A 17025-nucleotide genomic window follows, 5' to 3' on the forward strand; every position below is an offset into this window, starting at 1 on the left:
TACTCGTTGAACTTAATAAAATAACATCGGATAATTGTAATAATATTTTCAGTACAAGTTACCTGATACAATACACTGGCAAGAAGCCTGTTAGGTTCAAAGCCTAATACAATACACCAGCTCAAAGCCTGCTAGGCACAAAGGCTGATAATATACACCGGCATGAAGCTTGCCAGGCACAAAGCCTGATAATATAAACCAACATGAAACCTACTAGGCACAAAGCCTAATAATATACACCGACATGAAGCCTGTTGGACTCAAGGCCTGATACACTATCTCCAATACAATTCAATTTCATTATTAATTTTCATCAACCATCATTCAATAATTACAAACATCACAATTATTAGAATAAAACAAATATCAAGGAATTTAATATGACATATTGCATATAATACGAACTTACCTCGAGTGAAACGGTTACTAAAACGGAGTCGACAACTAGTACGAAACTTTAGCTTTCCTCGATTTAAATCCAATTACGACGTTTCTTGATTTGAATAATAATTCAACCCAATTAATTCATTTCTAGCATTCTAACAAGTAGTTTTATGCAATTAAACCCTTCCATTATCAATTTACAAATTTACCCCCAATATTTTGACTTTTATACAATTTAGTCCCTAAAATTGAAACTTGCAGTTTAACTATTTTTAACCATCCACCAAGTTAGCTAAATTTCTTGTAGTCACATAAAAACCCATAATCATCAAAGTTTCACATTAATTCCCATAAATTTTACCTTTTTAACAAATTAATCCTTTAACATTAAAATTACTAAAAATCACTTACAAAATATTTCTATTTAACAACCAAGCTTAATAATCTATCAATTAAATCTATAAACACACTTAAACCATTTATGGAAAGTCCCTATAATTTTAAAAAATTTACAAATTGATCCCCGACTAGCTAGATTAAGCTAATACGAGCTTAAAAACATAGAAATCATTAAAAATAGAATCAAATCACTCACCATGCATGAAAAATCAGCTTGGTCGAATGCTTTCTACTCAAAAATGGAGTTTTTCTTCCTAGTTTCAGTGGTGATAGTCCTTTTGAAGATGATAACCTATTTTATTTTCTTTTAATTTTTGTTTTATTTATGAAATTACATGTTTAACCTTTAAAACATCCAAAATTTTCCTAATTAAAACCCACCAACTGTCCACCACCATCTAAATAGGTATAATTACAAAATGAAACCCTCAATTCATGTTTTCATAACCATTTAAACAATTAGAGCGATAGTGATTTAGTTTCACATATTTTACAATTGAGTCCTTTTCAATTAATTAACTATTTAAACATTAAAATTTCTTAACCAAATTTTAATATAATCCTAATAACACTCGTAAATATTTAATAAAATATTTATGGGCTTGATTAATAGAAACAAGGTCTCAATATCTCATTTTATAAAACCACTTGACTTTAATGATTTACCACTTGAACCTTATTATTCTTTCAAATAACATAAATTATCAAATTAAAATTTATTAAAATGCTATTTTTGACTCATAAATATTAAATAATAATATTTAGGAACTCAGTTGTCAGATTTGTGGCCCCGAAATCACTATTTTCGGCACCACTAAAAAGCAGGTTGTTACAATCACCATGAATATTCCTTTTATGATATCATGTTATGGGTCTCAACCACATGGACTTGCACATCCTCATGTCGTGATCTGCCAGTCCAGACTTATTTGTACTAGAGGCATCACTATGAGTGTTTTCGATGTCATATAATATCATGGGTCTTAGCCACATGGGTTTACACATACCTTTATTTGTAATCTATCAGTCTGGTTAGCAATATGTCTAACTTACCAGAGACATCACAAATAGAGGTTTTCACTCAGAAGTTACTTACCTAGATCTTATTTACATACCTAATTTATTCTTACCTCATCGTATCAGATTTCACTTGCTTACTTACTATTTAACTTCTTATTCAAATATTATCTCATACATAACCCCATTATATTATAATCCTTTCAATATTTCTCATACATGCTTACTGGCTATTGTCGAAACCATTTTTAAAATTTTAAAAAAAGGGGATCGACTTTGAAAATAAAATGGGAGTCGCCACCGATCTTTTATTGAAAGTGTAATCGGATCACCTTGAAAACGATTTTAGGTCTGCGAATTTTGAGAAACCAGATTCAGGAGTCAGTTACGATGAGGAAGGGTTAGCACCCTCGTGACGCCCAAAATTGGCACCGAATTGATTTTTTAATGTTTTAATGTCGAAATTTTGAAAAGATTTTAAAATACGATCCTTTTATCTTGAATAAAATGAATTGGATGATAAGGCTTACTTATTTCAAAGAAATAAATTGTCACACTCAGTAGGTTAGAGTGCAACGTTTCAAATCCTCAAAATTAAGTTTATCTTTTGATTTTTTTATAACCTATGTATTTTGAGAAGGGTATCTGATCATTTGGGTTAAATGAGAAAATCAAACCTAGTAAGTTAGGGTTCGATTTCACAAAATCCCTAAATATCAAATATTGCCTTTATTTTCATTTGTTAGAAGAATCCTCGTCTCAAGAAAACGACATGTCACATCCAATGCGTTAGGACACAACATGTCGAATTCCTGAGAATGAGTTTTTTATTTGTGTGTTAATTAAAAGGGATATTCGGTTTCTTAGATCCCGAGGAAGATTGGAATCCAGTAAGTTAGGACACAATCTTTTCGAGGATCCCCGATTCCGAGTGTCGCATTATTTGAAAGCTTTTTTGGATAAAAACGATTTTGACATTTAAATGATATGAAACGTAATCTTTTGAATAAATAAAACAATAGAAGAATAACGTACAACGTGAAATGGAGATTCCTAAATCAACGTACACTAATGTATGAAGAATAATCAAGTAAATAAGCAATACAATACATAGGAGTAACAATTTCAGATCTCACATTGTGCAAATACTAACATCCATGTTTGAAAACCTAATTAAAATAATCAAGGAAATGCCAAACAACTTAACACAAATAAAATGTACCAAAAAGGTAATATGAGAAAAGAGATTTGAATGCATCTTCACAAAAATTATATGAATGGAATTTTAAAATGAAATAATTAATGCAAAAACTTGACAACATTCAAGAATGGGATAATGAATATTACATGAAATAATACTACCTAAATGAACTTTAAAGTAAGTATTATAAAAGGAAGTCAAAATAAGTAAAACTTAAAACAATATACTTGTATTAATCAAAATAGATAATATATGAAATGAAAACTCAATATAAATAATAATATAATATATAGGAAAAGTTGAGATAGCAAAAATAAAAATAGAATATTAAAAGAAATGAAGTGCATACATCCATGGAATAGGTAAAAATGATTCGAGACCAACAATAATATATGTATATGTAAAAATAATTTTAATGAGAGTTATATATGTATAAAATATATATGTATATAATTTAAAATTAAGTAATTCATATTACATATGTACATATACATAATAAAAACAGTCTAAAATAATAGGAAATAATAAAGTAACACATAAGTATATAGCTAAATAAAAATATGATCAAATATGATAATAATAATAATAACAAACAGTAATAAAAATAATGATAGTAAATGAATTAACAACAAAATATTAATCAGGACTAAATTAAAATGAAAACAGAAATTTTAGGACCAATCCGCAATAAATAAAAATAAAAAGGGACCGAATCGGGTGCGCGAGGAACAAGGAGGGAGTAAAGCGGAAAATAACCCCGCCCTCCAAAACGCTGCGTTGCGGCATGGACTAAAATAAAATGAAAATCAAATTATAGGGCGAAAATTAGAAAACGAAAAGGAGCGATTTGAATACGCAACAAAAAGGGAGAGGACCATTTGCACAAATCTCCCCACAGAGGCCAAACGGGCGGATCCTTCCCTCGGGTCGGGTCACACACGCGGGTCGAGCTCAATACGGCGCCGTTTTGGAGCCACTGATCAGACTCCAAACGGTGTCGTTTCATACGTCACATAAGGGCCAAAAAAACCCCTAATCTGATAGCCTCCATTTCATTTTTTAAACGAAAAAAAAGAAAGAAAAATAAAAGAAACATAAAAAGAAAACAACGAGCTCGAATGCTCTCCTCTCCGCGCCGTTCTGACGATTCGTCTCTTCCAGAGGCCAACAATCTCCGATTCAACTTCGATGACTGCGGAGAGAAGACGGAAATCCAGCCTCCAGGTAACTTGTCTCCTTCTAATCTCTGTTTTTTTATTCTTTTATTAAAAAATGAATCAAAACAAAACCGAAAAGAAAACCGAAAAAGAAAAAAGGAAAAAAATGGAAGAAGCAAGAGAGCCATCAAAAATCACCTTTTTTATTTTTGTATTTATATTTTTTGATACAATGTGCGTCCTTTTTTTGTTTACAGTGTTTGAATGGCTTTCTTATAGCCCGATTTTACAGAAAACAAAAAGAAAAATCAAAAGTAAAATCCCCCCGAATACTTTTTTATTTAACATTTTTCTTTTTTCTATTTTTTGATTTGCCGACGATTTCTGTTCTCTTTTTTTTTTGCCTTTTTTCATTTGTTTGTCCTTCTTGTAGGTATGTTGAGGCCGTTCGATGACGTGGAGGGCGGCGTACGTGCAGTGGTGCACGTGGGAGGTTGCGGCTACGGCGTTCTGAACGCCTAGGGTTTTCTGTTAACTGTCATTGGGTCATTGGGCCATTCGGTGTTTAGGCTAGTTGGGCTTAATGGGCTGGGGACATGTATTTGGGTTTGGTTTGTATTTTGTTTGTAATTTGGACTGTGGATTTTTGTTCACTTTGGGCTCCGGGCAAAATTTGGGCCCTGCAGCTGCCCCTCTTTGCTCATTGTCGTGTAACGAGAATAGAGCAAAGATTAAGGAGGACCAATTTTGCCCGGTCGTGCTTGGGCCTTGGTGCTCTTCTTCTTCAAGTGGCTCCATTGCATCCTACTGCATCTTCAGAGGTATAGGAATTAGTGTCTTGACCCATTCCACCGCAACGTCGGGGAGATAGGATTCGTAGTTTGTAGCTTCTAAAAGAACAAAATTTGCTATCTCTAGTCGGCAAGACTTGATGCGATCTGCTCTACTGAAACTTCAGAGAGATGAGATCTATTACTTTAATACGCTCCACTAAAACTTCAGGGAGATAGGATTATCGGCTTCGATATGCTCCACTGTAACCTCAGGGAGATAAGATTTACTTCTTCGATCTGCCCCACTGCAACTTCAGGGGGATAAGACTTGTTTTCTCAGTCTGCTCCGTTGCAACTTCAGGGAGATAAGACCCGATGCGATCTGCTCCACTACTGCTTAGGGAGATAAGATCTATTGTTTTAATCCGCTCCACTGCAACTTCAGGGAGATAGGATTGATTTCTTCTGTCTGCTCCACTACTTCTTAGGGAGATAAGACTTGTAATTTCCAAACCTATTCCACTGCTTGCCAGGGATATAGGACTTGTAATCTTCGATCTGCTTCACTGTCGACGTAGGAGGGCAAGATCTACTATCTTTAACCAGCTCCACTGCAACCGATGGAGGCAAGGCTTTGTTTTCGATCTGCTTCGCTGTTAACGCAGGAAGGCAAGATCTGCTATCTTTAACTAGCTCCACTACAACCGATGGAGGCAAGGCTTTGTTTTCAATCTGCTTCGCTATTAACGCAGGAAGGCAAGGTCTGCTATCTTTAACCAGCTCCACTGCAACCGATGGAGGCAAGGCTTTGTTTTCGATCTGCTTCGCTGTTAACGCAGGAAGGCAAGATCTGCTATCTTTAACCAGCTCCACTACAACCGATGGAGGCAAGGCTTTGTTTTCGATCTTCACTGATCTGCTCTCTGGGGAACATGACCTGTATAATGAACCTAATTATGCCTAATGATTAGGATGACATGATCAAAATGAATCAAATGCTCCTAACTAGACATGTGTGAATGGTGTTTGCATGAATGCAGAATTTTATTTTTTTGAGAACGATCCCGCTCAGGTTGTCATTACTCGCAGTTTATTAAGGCTTTGACACTGACGTGCTACAATGTATTCTCGCTTGACCGGCTTCTTCAAAGAATCACTTAGTCAGATTGCCCTACTGTAAACCTTAAAGTTTAATCCATTGGGGCGCAAAATTTGTACCATCATTCTCCAACTGTAATCCAAGGGTAGAAATATGGCTTTTCCTCAATCCTCTCTTATCACAATTCAAGGATACAGGATCTGAATCATTCTGGTTTCTTACACCATTCTCAAGGTGTCGTACCAAAAACTTATGCGTAGATGAAGGCTCTCTTCTCCAAGGTAGCCTCTTCCTTTTGCCTGATGATCATCGCTTGCTTGTTTATTTAAGCCTTGTCACCAACATGGCATCTTGTCAATCAATGCACTTGACAACAAAATACAAAGAGAAAGTCTAAATTTAGACTATTCCTTCCCAAATTTCCAACCTTTAAATTTGGTGTGTTCTAAACAATAGTCCTGTTTCAGGCTCCTATATTCTTTAGAAACTTTTCAGAGTAATATGCAAAACTTCCTTTGTGAAAGTTTTATTAGTCCATTAATCATTATTCCAATGCAACATGTTTGCAAAAAAGGTCATAACAATGGAGAAGAATAAAGTTGGTTCTGAGCATAGCTCGAAAGAACAAATTATCAAAAATAGTAAAGAAGGATCACAAAGAAATTAATTGGGAATGTATATCTTGGAAAAGAAAAAAGTATTCCAAGAACAACAAATAATATGAGAATTGGGTGCCCCAGATATCGCAGCTTGAACTTCTCTGTACAAGTTTTCTGAAGACCATTTTGAGTTGGACATGTGTTTAGGAGATCTACAGTGCTTTGTCGATGCCCCAAGATGTCGCCTACCCTTTCCTGTTGATTTAGGTATAAGAAGATTACCACATGCCCCAATCTGATCCAGATACGAGTTACTCTGATCACTTCATGCCCCATTCTGATCAATATTTGAGCTGCCCTTTTCGGGTTTTCAACTCAAATCCCTTTTGGCCTAAGGTGCCCTCTGCGGGTTTTCTCCTTAGCCTCTCTATTTTTACTCTTTTATTTTTCATTTTTCATCATCCTTTTTTTTTTAAATCCATTATCTTGCAGTACGGTGACAAATCGTGATGTCTGATTACAGCCCGCAGCTATCGTGCTGCCATTCAAGTTCGATGCAATTTTCAATACCATCCTCTCTGGAATTCTATATCGGCATATGATGACATTGACGCATGCAGTAGCCTCTATCCATTTGATGAAGTAATTAATGATCTCAATAGTGAAGCAATGCCCATTAGAAGTCTTCGATAATGGTGATGTCCATGCCCCATTTTGCTCAAAATTTGAGTCGCCCTTTTTGGGTTTTCAACTCAAAACCTCCTTTGGTCACAAAGCGCCCTTTGCGGGTTTTCGCCTTGGCCTCTCCTTTTCTTTTCTTTTTCTCTTTTTCATATTTTAATTTTGATTTTGATTTTTTTTGAACCCTTTCGATCAGAATCAATGTTTTTATAGATAAGATTTCTCACTTTCATCTTGTATGCGAAAAACCCTCTTTGGTATCAGGTTTCTTTCATAGAGCCTTCTGGGGCGAAACTACGATAGAAAACTTTGGATCCTCCTCTTCAATCAGGATAAAATCTAACAAAACTTGAAGAGATAGAAACTCGACTTCAAACGGGCAAGGCTATACTGAGTTAACAAGAAAGGCATTGCCCCGGCGAAGAATTTTCATTGCGTCATTCACACTGCAAATTTTGTCATTGTGTTGTTGCGCAGATTTCATTCTCAGCGCTTAACCCGTCAAATCCTGGTATGATCCTACAAAGACATCTTTGAACAAGGTCTTGCTTCATCTTTGAGGTCAGGTCAATTTTAATCTTTACCAAGCTCACAGTTTTTTTAATAATTCCTTGAGAGGTAGGATCTGTTTATCCTCTTGTTCTTCAATCCTCGAAAAGTTCAAAGATAAGCTATGATCTATGTCATTTCCAAAGCCATGAGATCCGTCTAAACACATGCCTCGCTCAAGAGGAAAATCTGAGTCTGTAGCAGCGTCATTCATGTAATTGATATTTGGGGACCCACAATAAGTACCAAAGAATATGCAAAAGAATGTATAAATTTATGAATTATTTATATAATATGATTATGAATGAATGAATAACAATTTAGAAGAAAATTCAAAAGAATGAAAGAATTTGGTTTGTAAAGAATGAAAATATTGGCTCAGTAATAATTGCAAATATGTATTTCATTAAAATAACAACGTTCAGACATGAGCCTATTTCAAAAAGGAAATTTCTATCATTTTAGGCTAAAAACAACAAAAATGTTTTGAACATTACTTTAAAAAGCTCTAGAGACTATAGGGTTTTCTTCCACAGTCGAATTGCTTAGAACACTTCCACATTTATAAGGGCGGATATCAACAAGGTCCCTTCTTCAGTTGCTTCTGCATTGCATTCACTCCACTTATCAATTATGATTGGGTAATGGATTTTCCGCACTCGAGGAATCATCAAATTTAACGACACCCATACTGATAAGCCTTTCAATTAGTTTTTTAAAGGCAATGCAATTTTCTATGGAATGCCCCGTATTTCCTGCATGATATTCGCATTGTGCATTTGCGTCGTGCCATCTGGGGTACGAAGGCTGTGGAGGCTTTGTGTAAAGAGGGGCAACAATGCGCGCGTTGAATAAACTTTGATACAGCTCCTTATACGACATCGAAATTGGCGTGAACTGGAGGTTCTCAGTGCCTTGTTTCACATAAGATTCTTGTCTTGATGGACCTTGTTAGCTAGCGACCCCTGACCTTGAATAACTTGTGTTGTTCACCTCATTTTCTCTTCTCCTTGGGGTTGACCTCTTATCACTCTCTTCCACCTCAATTTTTTCGGCTCTTATAGCATTCTCAATCATTTCACCATTCATAACTATGTTAGAAAAGCTTTTTGTTGCGCTTCCTAACATATGCGTAATGAACGGGGCCTTCAGTGTATTGATGAAGAGCATTGTCGTCTCTTTCTACTGCAGGGGTGGCTGAACTTGGACTGCAACTTCCCTCCACCTCTGTGCATACTGCCTAAAACTTTCGCTCGATTTCTTTTTCAAATTTTTTAAGGTGATTCTATCGGGAACCACATCTGTTACATGACCGTATTGTTTCATGAATGTCTGTACCAGGTCTCTCCATGAATCAATCTCAGTACGGCTCAGCTGATTGTACCATTTCGACGCTACCCTAATGAGGCTATCCTGGAAACAATGTATTAATAGCTGATCATTGTTAATATACCCAGTCATTCTCCTACAGAACATGGTGATATGGGCTTCTGGGCAACTGGTCCCACTATATTTCTCAAATTCAGGCATCTTAAACTTGTAAGGGAGTACTAAGTCTGGAACCAAGCTCAGATCTTTCGCATCGATCCCATGGTGACTATCGGCGCTTTCCAGGGCTTTGAATTTTTCCTCCAACCATTTACACCTGTCCTCCCATTGTTTTGACAGTTCGACGTTTGCCTTCTCTTTTTTAGCCATTTCATCGAAATCAGGAATAACAAGATTCACTGGGTTATCTCTAGGATTAGAACCTAATCCAGCCTGAAAGTTTATCGGCATTGAAACACCAGTTTGAAACCGCTGAGGCTTAATTGAAGCAAAGGATCTGCGCGGAGGTACCTCGGTCTGAATCTGCGCACGCAGAGGCGTAAAGCCTAGAGGATAGATAGGTCTATCCTTGTCTTCTCCTTCATCTTTAACCATAGGACCCTTCCCCTTATTTACATCTTTAGTTAGTAGGTGGGTCAATTCAGCCATCGCATCTTCTTGAGCCTTGATCAGTTTTTCCGTCATGTCTTCTTGAATTTTATCTAGCTACTTTTGCATTTGTACTTGTAACCGTTCTTGCATATCCTTTTGTATTTGCTCTAGTTTCTCTAATCTTTGGTCCATTTCTTTAGTCTTTCGACGAGTACCGTATTGATGCTTAATGGGTGAGCTTTTGTCGGTTTCCAGATTAGCTAAAATAAATTTACTCAATTAGACTCTTTCAATGGACTCTAATGCATGTAATGCAGATGCATAAAATGAATGCCTAGAGAGACATTGATTTGATTCAATTACATTTAGGAAACTTTTTTAGAAATCAAATTCCTTTACATAAAACGGATACATGTACGGCCTCACCCTCATATTCCAAGAAACAACATCGATCTTTTTCTTCATCCGCATGTTTGAGGTAATCTCGCCAATAGATGCCATTGCTAGCTCCTTCTCTTGATCTTGGTCGCGATCCACCACCTACCCGTCTTTATAAGGCTAGTCAGCTTCTTTAAGGGGTTGGAAGGTCGAGGGCTCTCAGTCGATCGCCTTGAATCCTCAGGCCATGGGGCAAGGTCACGAACTCTCCCATCGCTCTTCTTGTGTTTCTCAGAATATATTAAGGTAGCCGTATTGTTTTCCACTTTATCAAGGAATCCGTATTCCATGACAAGCTTTCTAAGTTAGTAATCAAACTTGAATCAATATCTCCTTCCTAATATGCAAATGCAATCACAATCAAAACACAACCAAAGGGGTTAGTACAAAACAGAAGTAAACAAGGAAAACAAAAAGTACCTAATCAGGTAAATACTAGGGATTTGGAGTGGTTCTACCTAGGTTGAGTTCTTAAGTCAACTATATGAGGTTTGGCTCTAAAGATAAGGTACCCGAACCAGCAAATTCCTCGATCTTCACCAATTATAGGCTCATACAGATCGAGTTCGGTTCAAGGGAATACATTTCCCTATGGCTGCACGGAGATGAAAATCTCACGAAGACATAGGTACGGATGTATCCCGAATGTGATTCACTATCCTGCACGGAGGTGAAAACCTCACGAAGGAGTAGCTTCTCACTCCCACTTAGAGGGGTAAGACCAAAATAGCCTTTATGCAGTATGATGCCAAAGTATAAAACACAATTTACAATAAACCTACAAACACATGCAAAGAGAGGATCGTAATTTTTCAAATCGAATTTTCAATTTTTGACAATAAGACAGAAAACAATAAATTTACGGCTTGACTCTCTAAGGTCCCCAGTGGAGTGGCCAAGCTGTCGAAACCATTTTTAAAATTTTAAAAAAAGGGGATCACCTTGAAAATAAAATGGGAGTCGGCACCGATCTTTTATTGAAAGTGTGATCGGATCACCTTGAAAATGATTTTAGGTCTGTGAATTTTGAGAAAATAGGTTCGGGAGTCGGTTACGCACGAGGAAGGGTTAGCACCCTCGTGACGCCCAAAATTGGTACCGAATTGATTTTTTAATGTTTTAATGTCGAAATTTTGAAAAGATTTTAAAATACGATCCTTTTATCTTGAATAAAATGAATTGGATGATAAGACTTACTTATTTCAAAGAAATAAATTGTCACACTCAGTAAGTTAGAGTACAACGTTTCAAATCCTCAAAATTAAGTTTATCTCTTGATTTTTTTAAAACCTATGCATTTTGAGAAGGGTATCTGATCATTTGGGTTAAATGAGAAAATCAAACCCAGTAAGTTAGGGTTCGATTTCACAAAATCCCTAAATATCAAATATTGCCTTTATTTTCATTTGTTAGAAGAATCCTCGTCTCGAGAAAACAACATGTCACATTCAATGCGCTAGGACACAACATGTCGAATTCCCGAGAATGAGTTTTTTATTTGTGTGTTAATTAAAAGGGATATTTGGTTTCTTAGATCCCGATGAAGATTGGAATCCAGTAAGTTAGGACACAATCTTTTCGAGGATCCCCGATTCCGAGTGTCGCGTTATTTGAAAGCTTTTTTGGATAAAAATGCTTTTGACATTTAAAATGATATGAAACGTAATCTTTTGAATAAATAAAACAATAGAAGAATAACGTACAACACGAAATGGAGATTCGTAAATCAACGTACACTAATGTATGAAGAATAGTCAAGTAAATAAGCAATACAATACATAGGAGTAACAATTTCGTATCTCACATTGTGTAAATACTAACATCCATGTTTGAAAACCTAATTAAAATAATCAAGGAAATGCCAAACAACTTAATACAAATATAATGTACCAAAAAGGTAATATGAGAAAAGAGATTTGAATGCATACTCACAAAAATTACATGAATGAAATTTTAAAATGAAATAATTAATGCAATAACTTGACAACATTCAAGAATGGGATAATGAATATTACATGAAATAATACTACCTAAATGAACTTTAATGTAGTTATTATAAAAGGAAGTCAAAATAAGTAAAACTTAAAATAATATACTTGTATTAATCAAAATAGACAATATATGAAATGAAAACTCAATATAAATAATAATATAATATATAGGAAAAGTTGAGATAGCAAAATAAAAATAGAATATTGAAAGAAATGAAGTGCATACATGCATGGAATAGGTAAAAATGATTGAAACCAACAATAATATATGTATATGTAAAAATAATTTTTAATGAAAGTTATATATGTATAAAATATAAATGTATATAATTTAAAATTAAGTAATACATATTACATATGTACATATACATAATAAAAACAATCTAAAATAATAGGAATAATAAAGAAACACATAGGTATATAGGTAAATAAAAATATGATCAAATATGATAATAATAATAATAACAAACAGTAATAAAAATAATGATAGTAAATTAATTAACAACAAAATATTAATCAGGACTAAATTAAAATGAAAACAGAAATTTTAGGGCCAATCCGCAATAAATAAAAATGAAAATTGACCTAATTGGGTGCGCGAGGAACAAGGAAGGAGTAAAGCGGAAAATAACCCCGCCCTCCAAAACGTTGCGTTGCGGCATGGACTAAAATAAAATGAAAATCAAATTATAGGGCGAAAATTAGAAAACGAAAAGGAGCGATTTGAATACGCAACAAAAAGGGAGAGGACCATTTGCGCAAATCTCCCCACAGAGGCCAAACGCACGGATCCTTCTCTCGGGTCGGGTCACACATGCGGGTAGAGCTCAATACGGCGCCGTTTTGGAGCCACTGATCAGACTCCAAACGGTGTCGTTTCATACGTCACATAAGGGCAAAAAAACCCCTAATCTGATAGCCTCTATTTCATTTTTTAAATGAAAAAAAAGAAAGAAAAATAAAAGAAACATAAAAAGAAAACAGAGAGTTCGGATGCTCTCCTCTCTGCGCCGTTCTGACGATTCGTCTCTTCTAGAGGCCAACAATCTCCGATTCAACTCCGATGATTGCGGAGAGAAGACAAAAATCCAGCCTCCAGGTAACTGCTCTCCTTCTAATCTCTGTTTTTTTATTCTTTTATTCAAAAATGAATCAAAACAAAAACGAAAAGAAAACTGAAAAAGAAAAAGGAAAAAAACGGAAGAAGCAAGAGAGCCATTTAAAAATCACCTTTTTTTATTTTTGTATTGATATTTTTTGATACAATGTGCGTCCTTTTTTTTGTTTACAGTGTTTGAATGGCTTTCTTATAGCTCGATTTTACAGAAAACAAAAAGAAAAATCCCCCGAATCTTTTTTTATTTAACATTTTTCTTTTTTCTATTTTCTGATTTGCCGATGATTTCTGTTCTCTTTTTTTTGTGCCTATTTTCTCTGATTTTTTCGTTTGTTTGTCCTTCTTGCAGGTATGTGGAGGCCGTATGGTGACGTGGAGGGCAGCGTACGTGCGGTGGTGCACGTGGGAGGTTGCGGCTGCGGCGCTCTGAACGCCTAGGGTTTTCTGTTAACTGTATTTGGGTCATTGGGCCATTGGGTGTTTAGGCTAGTTGGGCTTAATGGGCAAGGGACATGTATTTGGGTTTGGTTTGTATTTTGTTTGTGTTAGAGTATGCCCAAAGATCAATCATGAGATGGTTGTAATAACATACTTGATTTATCATGTTTATTAATATAAGGCGTTACCATTATTATTTCAGTTTCTTTTCTGTGTATATAAATAAACTGTTTTATAATAATGTCCTGAGAATAATATGATTATTCTTAAAAGTTCCTTAGTCAAGTATTATTGTTGGATAGGACAACGATAATGCATTAAGACTAACATGTAGTTGATTGATGATAAAGAGTTGTCATTGATATGGATGTCAGAATCATTACATGAATATGTGTGTTAGAGAACAACATATTGGACTGACCCGTTATGAGTATGTTTCTTGGATTATTATATAATTGTCACGACATTACTCATAATGATTAATATTTATATGATCCTCAGACTTGAGATCATCATAATCCCAACATCGTGAGTTGTATATTTTGATACAGTCAAACGTACACCGTAACTGGTTGTTCTATAAAGTGATGTTGGATATACCACAATCTATGTAGAGGGATATGGTTGGTCGATATAGGATAAGTCCCTCCTACATAATAGGAGTAATATCTTAGGCCACTTGATTAAGTGAGACTAGAAATGCATGGCCATGCTCAAATAAGTTGATATTAGATGTCATACTTATTTGTATATCGTAGTCTGCTTAAGATATCAAACAACATGGAATGGACAATGCAAGTGTGACTATTCCATGACTTGTGTCCAATCCAGAGATAAAGGACTTAAGGATTATTGCATAAAAGGTTAATCATAAAAAAAAAGGTTATGTCGAATCATGATCTCTTGTGACTTAGGTAGCAATGATGCATTGCTAGATGCCACTCATTGTTTGTAGCATTAGAATCATTCTAGTGTTACTACTAACGTTACTTGAACCCATTCGAGAGTTATGAAAACTACAATCATCCGTATACGCCGAGTAGGGATTTGAGGGAGGTGAGGGAAGCGGAAGGATCCCGATTTGGAAGATGAGAATTATCAACATGAAGTAGTTAAAGAAGTGGGCGGAGATCGAAAATTGACAATCTCTGAGGAAGTAAGCAATCACCCCCTCCCTCTCTCTGTAATAATTTATATTCCTCTTTTAAGAGAGTAGAACTTATAAAATCCATTTCCTCTTTCTCTCCATCCATTCCTCCCTCTTTTTTCTTTTCTTCTTTTTATCCTCTCAAAATCCTTTTTCATTGCGAATTTACTACTTTTTAGTTTTGTGGAGTATGCCAAAAGCTGGGGTTTTTCCTGGTAAGTTCTTCTGGTGTGGATCTTTATGTACCTTATTTTATATGGGTTTTTGATCATTGGTCCATAAATTCAAGGATTGATTTCATTTTGGACCTGAGTTTTGATTGCATGGAATGGGGTTTTCAACTAATTTTCTGATTTGGGTTTTGATTATTTGTTGATGAAGTTAAGGGTTTTCTTTACCTTCGTAGTCCATTACTTTTTCAATTTGTTCATCAACATCATTTACATTTAAGCAATAGCAACATTCTAATTGGATATATATATATTTTAACAGGTGGGGTTGTCCTCCTAGTAAATTCCCATGGACATATAGTTCAAAAGAGACATGTTATCTATTGGAAGGGAAAGTCAAGGTATACCCTGATGGTAGCAATGACTTTGTTGAAATTGGTGCTGGTGATTTAGTTGAGTTTCCTAAAGGGATGAGTTGCACTTGGGAAGTTTCAGTGGCTGTTGACAAACACTATAAGTTTGAGTGAGTGCTTTTATAACCTCATGCTCTTCTTTTACCTTCTTTTCTCCATTGTTATTATGAAATAAAATATAAATGCTTGGGGTGATGTAAGATACCTCTATCTTGCTCAAGTTTGATTATGATTTGTAGCTCAAGACTTCATGTTTATTTAGCTTATTAAATATGGTCTTATTCTATCTTCTCTCACTGCTCTTCTGTTTATATACATGATGTTTAGTTTTGAATTTCTTTGTGAAATTATAGCTGTTGGGGTTAAATGTTGGATATGGATATATTCGGTATTTTCCTAATATTTCTTTATATGTTTTGAGGATCATACTTTCTATCTATGACATGAGTTGTTGTCTATGCATCAAGAGGGAACACATGCAGTTATTTTGCCAACTCAATTGTAGTAATAGCTATCCATTATTATTGGGAACAAGTAGTGTATCGATCCGGTGAGTGAACCATCAAAATCGGTTAAATTGGACTAAAAAGTTGATTGTATTGGTGGTTGAATCAATTTTTAATTTTTTTAAATGCTTTTTATTTATTTATTTATTATTTTTATAAATTTTTAATAATTGATTGAATTTTAAAAAAGGACCGACCACTAGAACTGATATAGTAGATATATATTCCATCTTGTTGAAGTGTTCAAGTCCATTCAAATGATACTTTGCATAAAAAAAATTAGTGTTACGTACTGTATAATGCTTGAAAACTGTTTATGGAAATGCTACTCAAATATGTATAAATTTTTGCTTCTTATGCACATTTGTGTAGAATTTCCTTCAAAAAAGAAAATTTGCTTCTTTAGTATGTGGGATTGATGCTATTCCTTTATGTCTCGCTTTCTCTATCTCCATCCTTCAGTCTTTTTCTTTGTTATCTGGTTTTTTTAGTCGATATTTCTCGGGTTTGTAAATCGTTTGTTGATGACATTGTAGGACATTGAAATGAATAACAGGAAAGTTAAAGTGCATCAAGGTGATGGTGGTTTTGAGCATACGAAATGGATGGATTTGAAAGTGGGGGGTACCATAGTTCAGATATGAAGCTTCGTGCTGAAATTCTTTTAGGCGGTTGACTTGTTATTGGCTGGTTTTAATTCATAAGATCAATGGTGGACTTCATTCAGCTTCATTGTTTAGTTTCCAGCATTGGTCTTAATACTCACTGCATTTGCTTGCTTATGTCATTGGTATTTGTGGTGCTTTTTACTTGCAAGTTTAATGCAATGTAACATATGTTAACCAAAACAGTGTCAATACTCAATAGCGAATTGTTGGTAGATCTTTGGAAATGTCATTATGTTTGGAGTTTTACCTATAATAGAAAAAGGAGGAGCAACAAGCTTTTCAAGTGCTTCAATTTCTTCCAATGAATGCTTGATTTATGTTTGTGCATGAACTGAGATATTGAGGCAGTACTGCAACT

At 35.1% G+C, this 17025-nt stretch overlaps 1 protein-coding gene across 1 annotated transcript; it reads left to right on the plus strand.

Annotated features, from left to right (window-relative positions):
* Positions 1–13201: 13201 nt before the first annotated feature.
* LOC105802608 (uncharacterized) lies at positions 13202–15737 on the plus strand. The gene is made up of 4 exons (XM_052633825.1): positions 13202–13307; positions 13675–13734; positions 15062–15125; positions 15403–15737. Exons 1-4 carry the CDS (start codon positions 13202–13204, stop codon positions 15605–15607), a joined length of 435 nt encoding a protein of 144 aa, XP_052489785.1. The 3' UTR covers positions 15608–15737.
* The last annotated feature ends 1288 nt before the right edge of the window (positions 15738–17025 follow it).

Source organism: Gossypium raimondii, chromosome 7 (genome assembly GCF_025698545.1).
Source record: "Gossypium raimondii isolate GPD5lz chromosome 7, ASM2569854v1, whole genome shotgun sequence".
NCBI classification, from domain to species: domain Eukaryota; kingdom Viridiplantae; phylum Streptophyta; class Magnoliopsida; order Malvales; family Malvaceae; genus Gossypium; species Gossypium raimondii.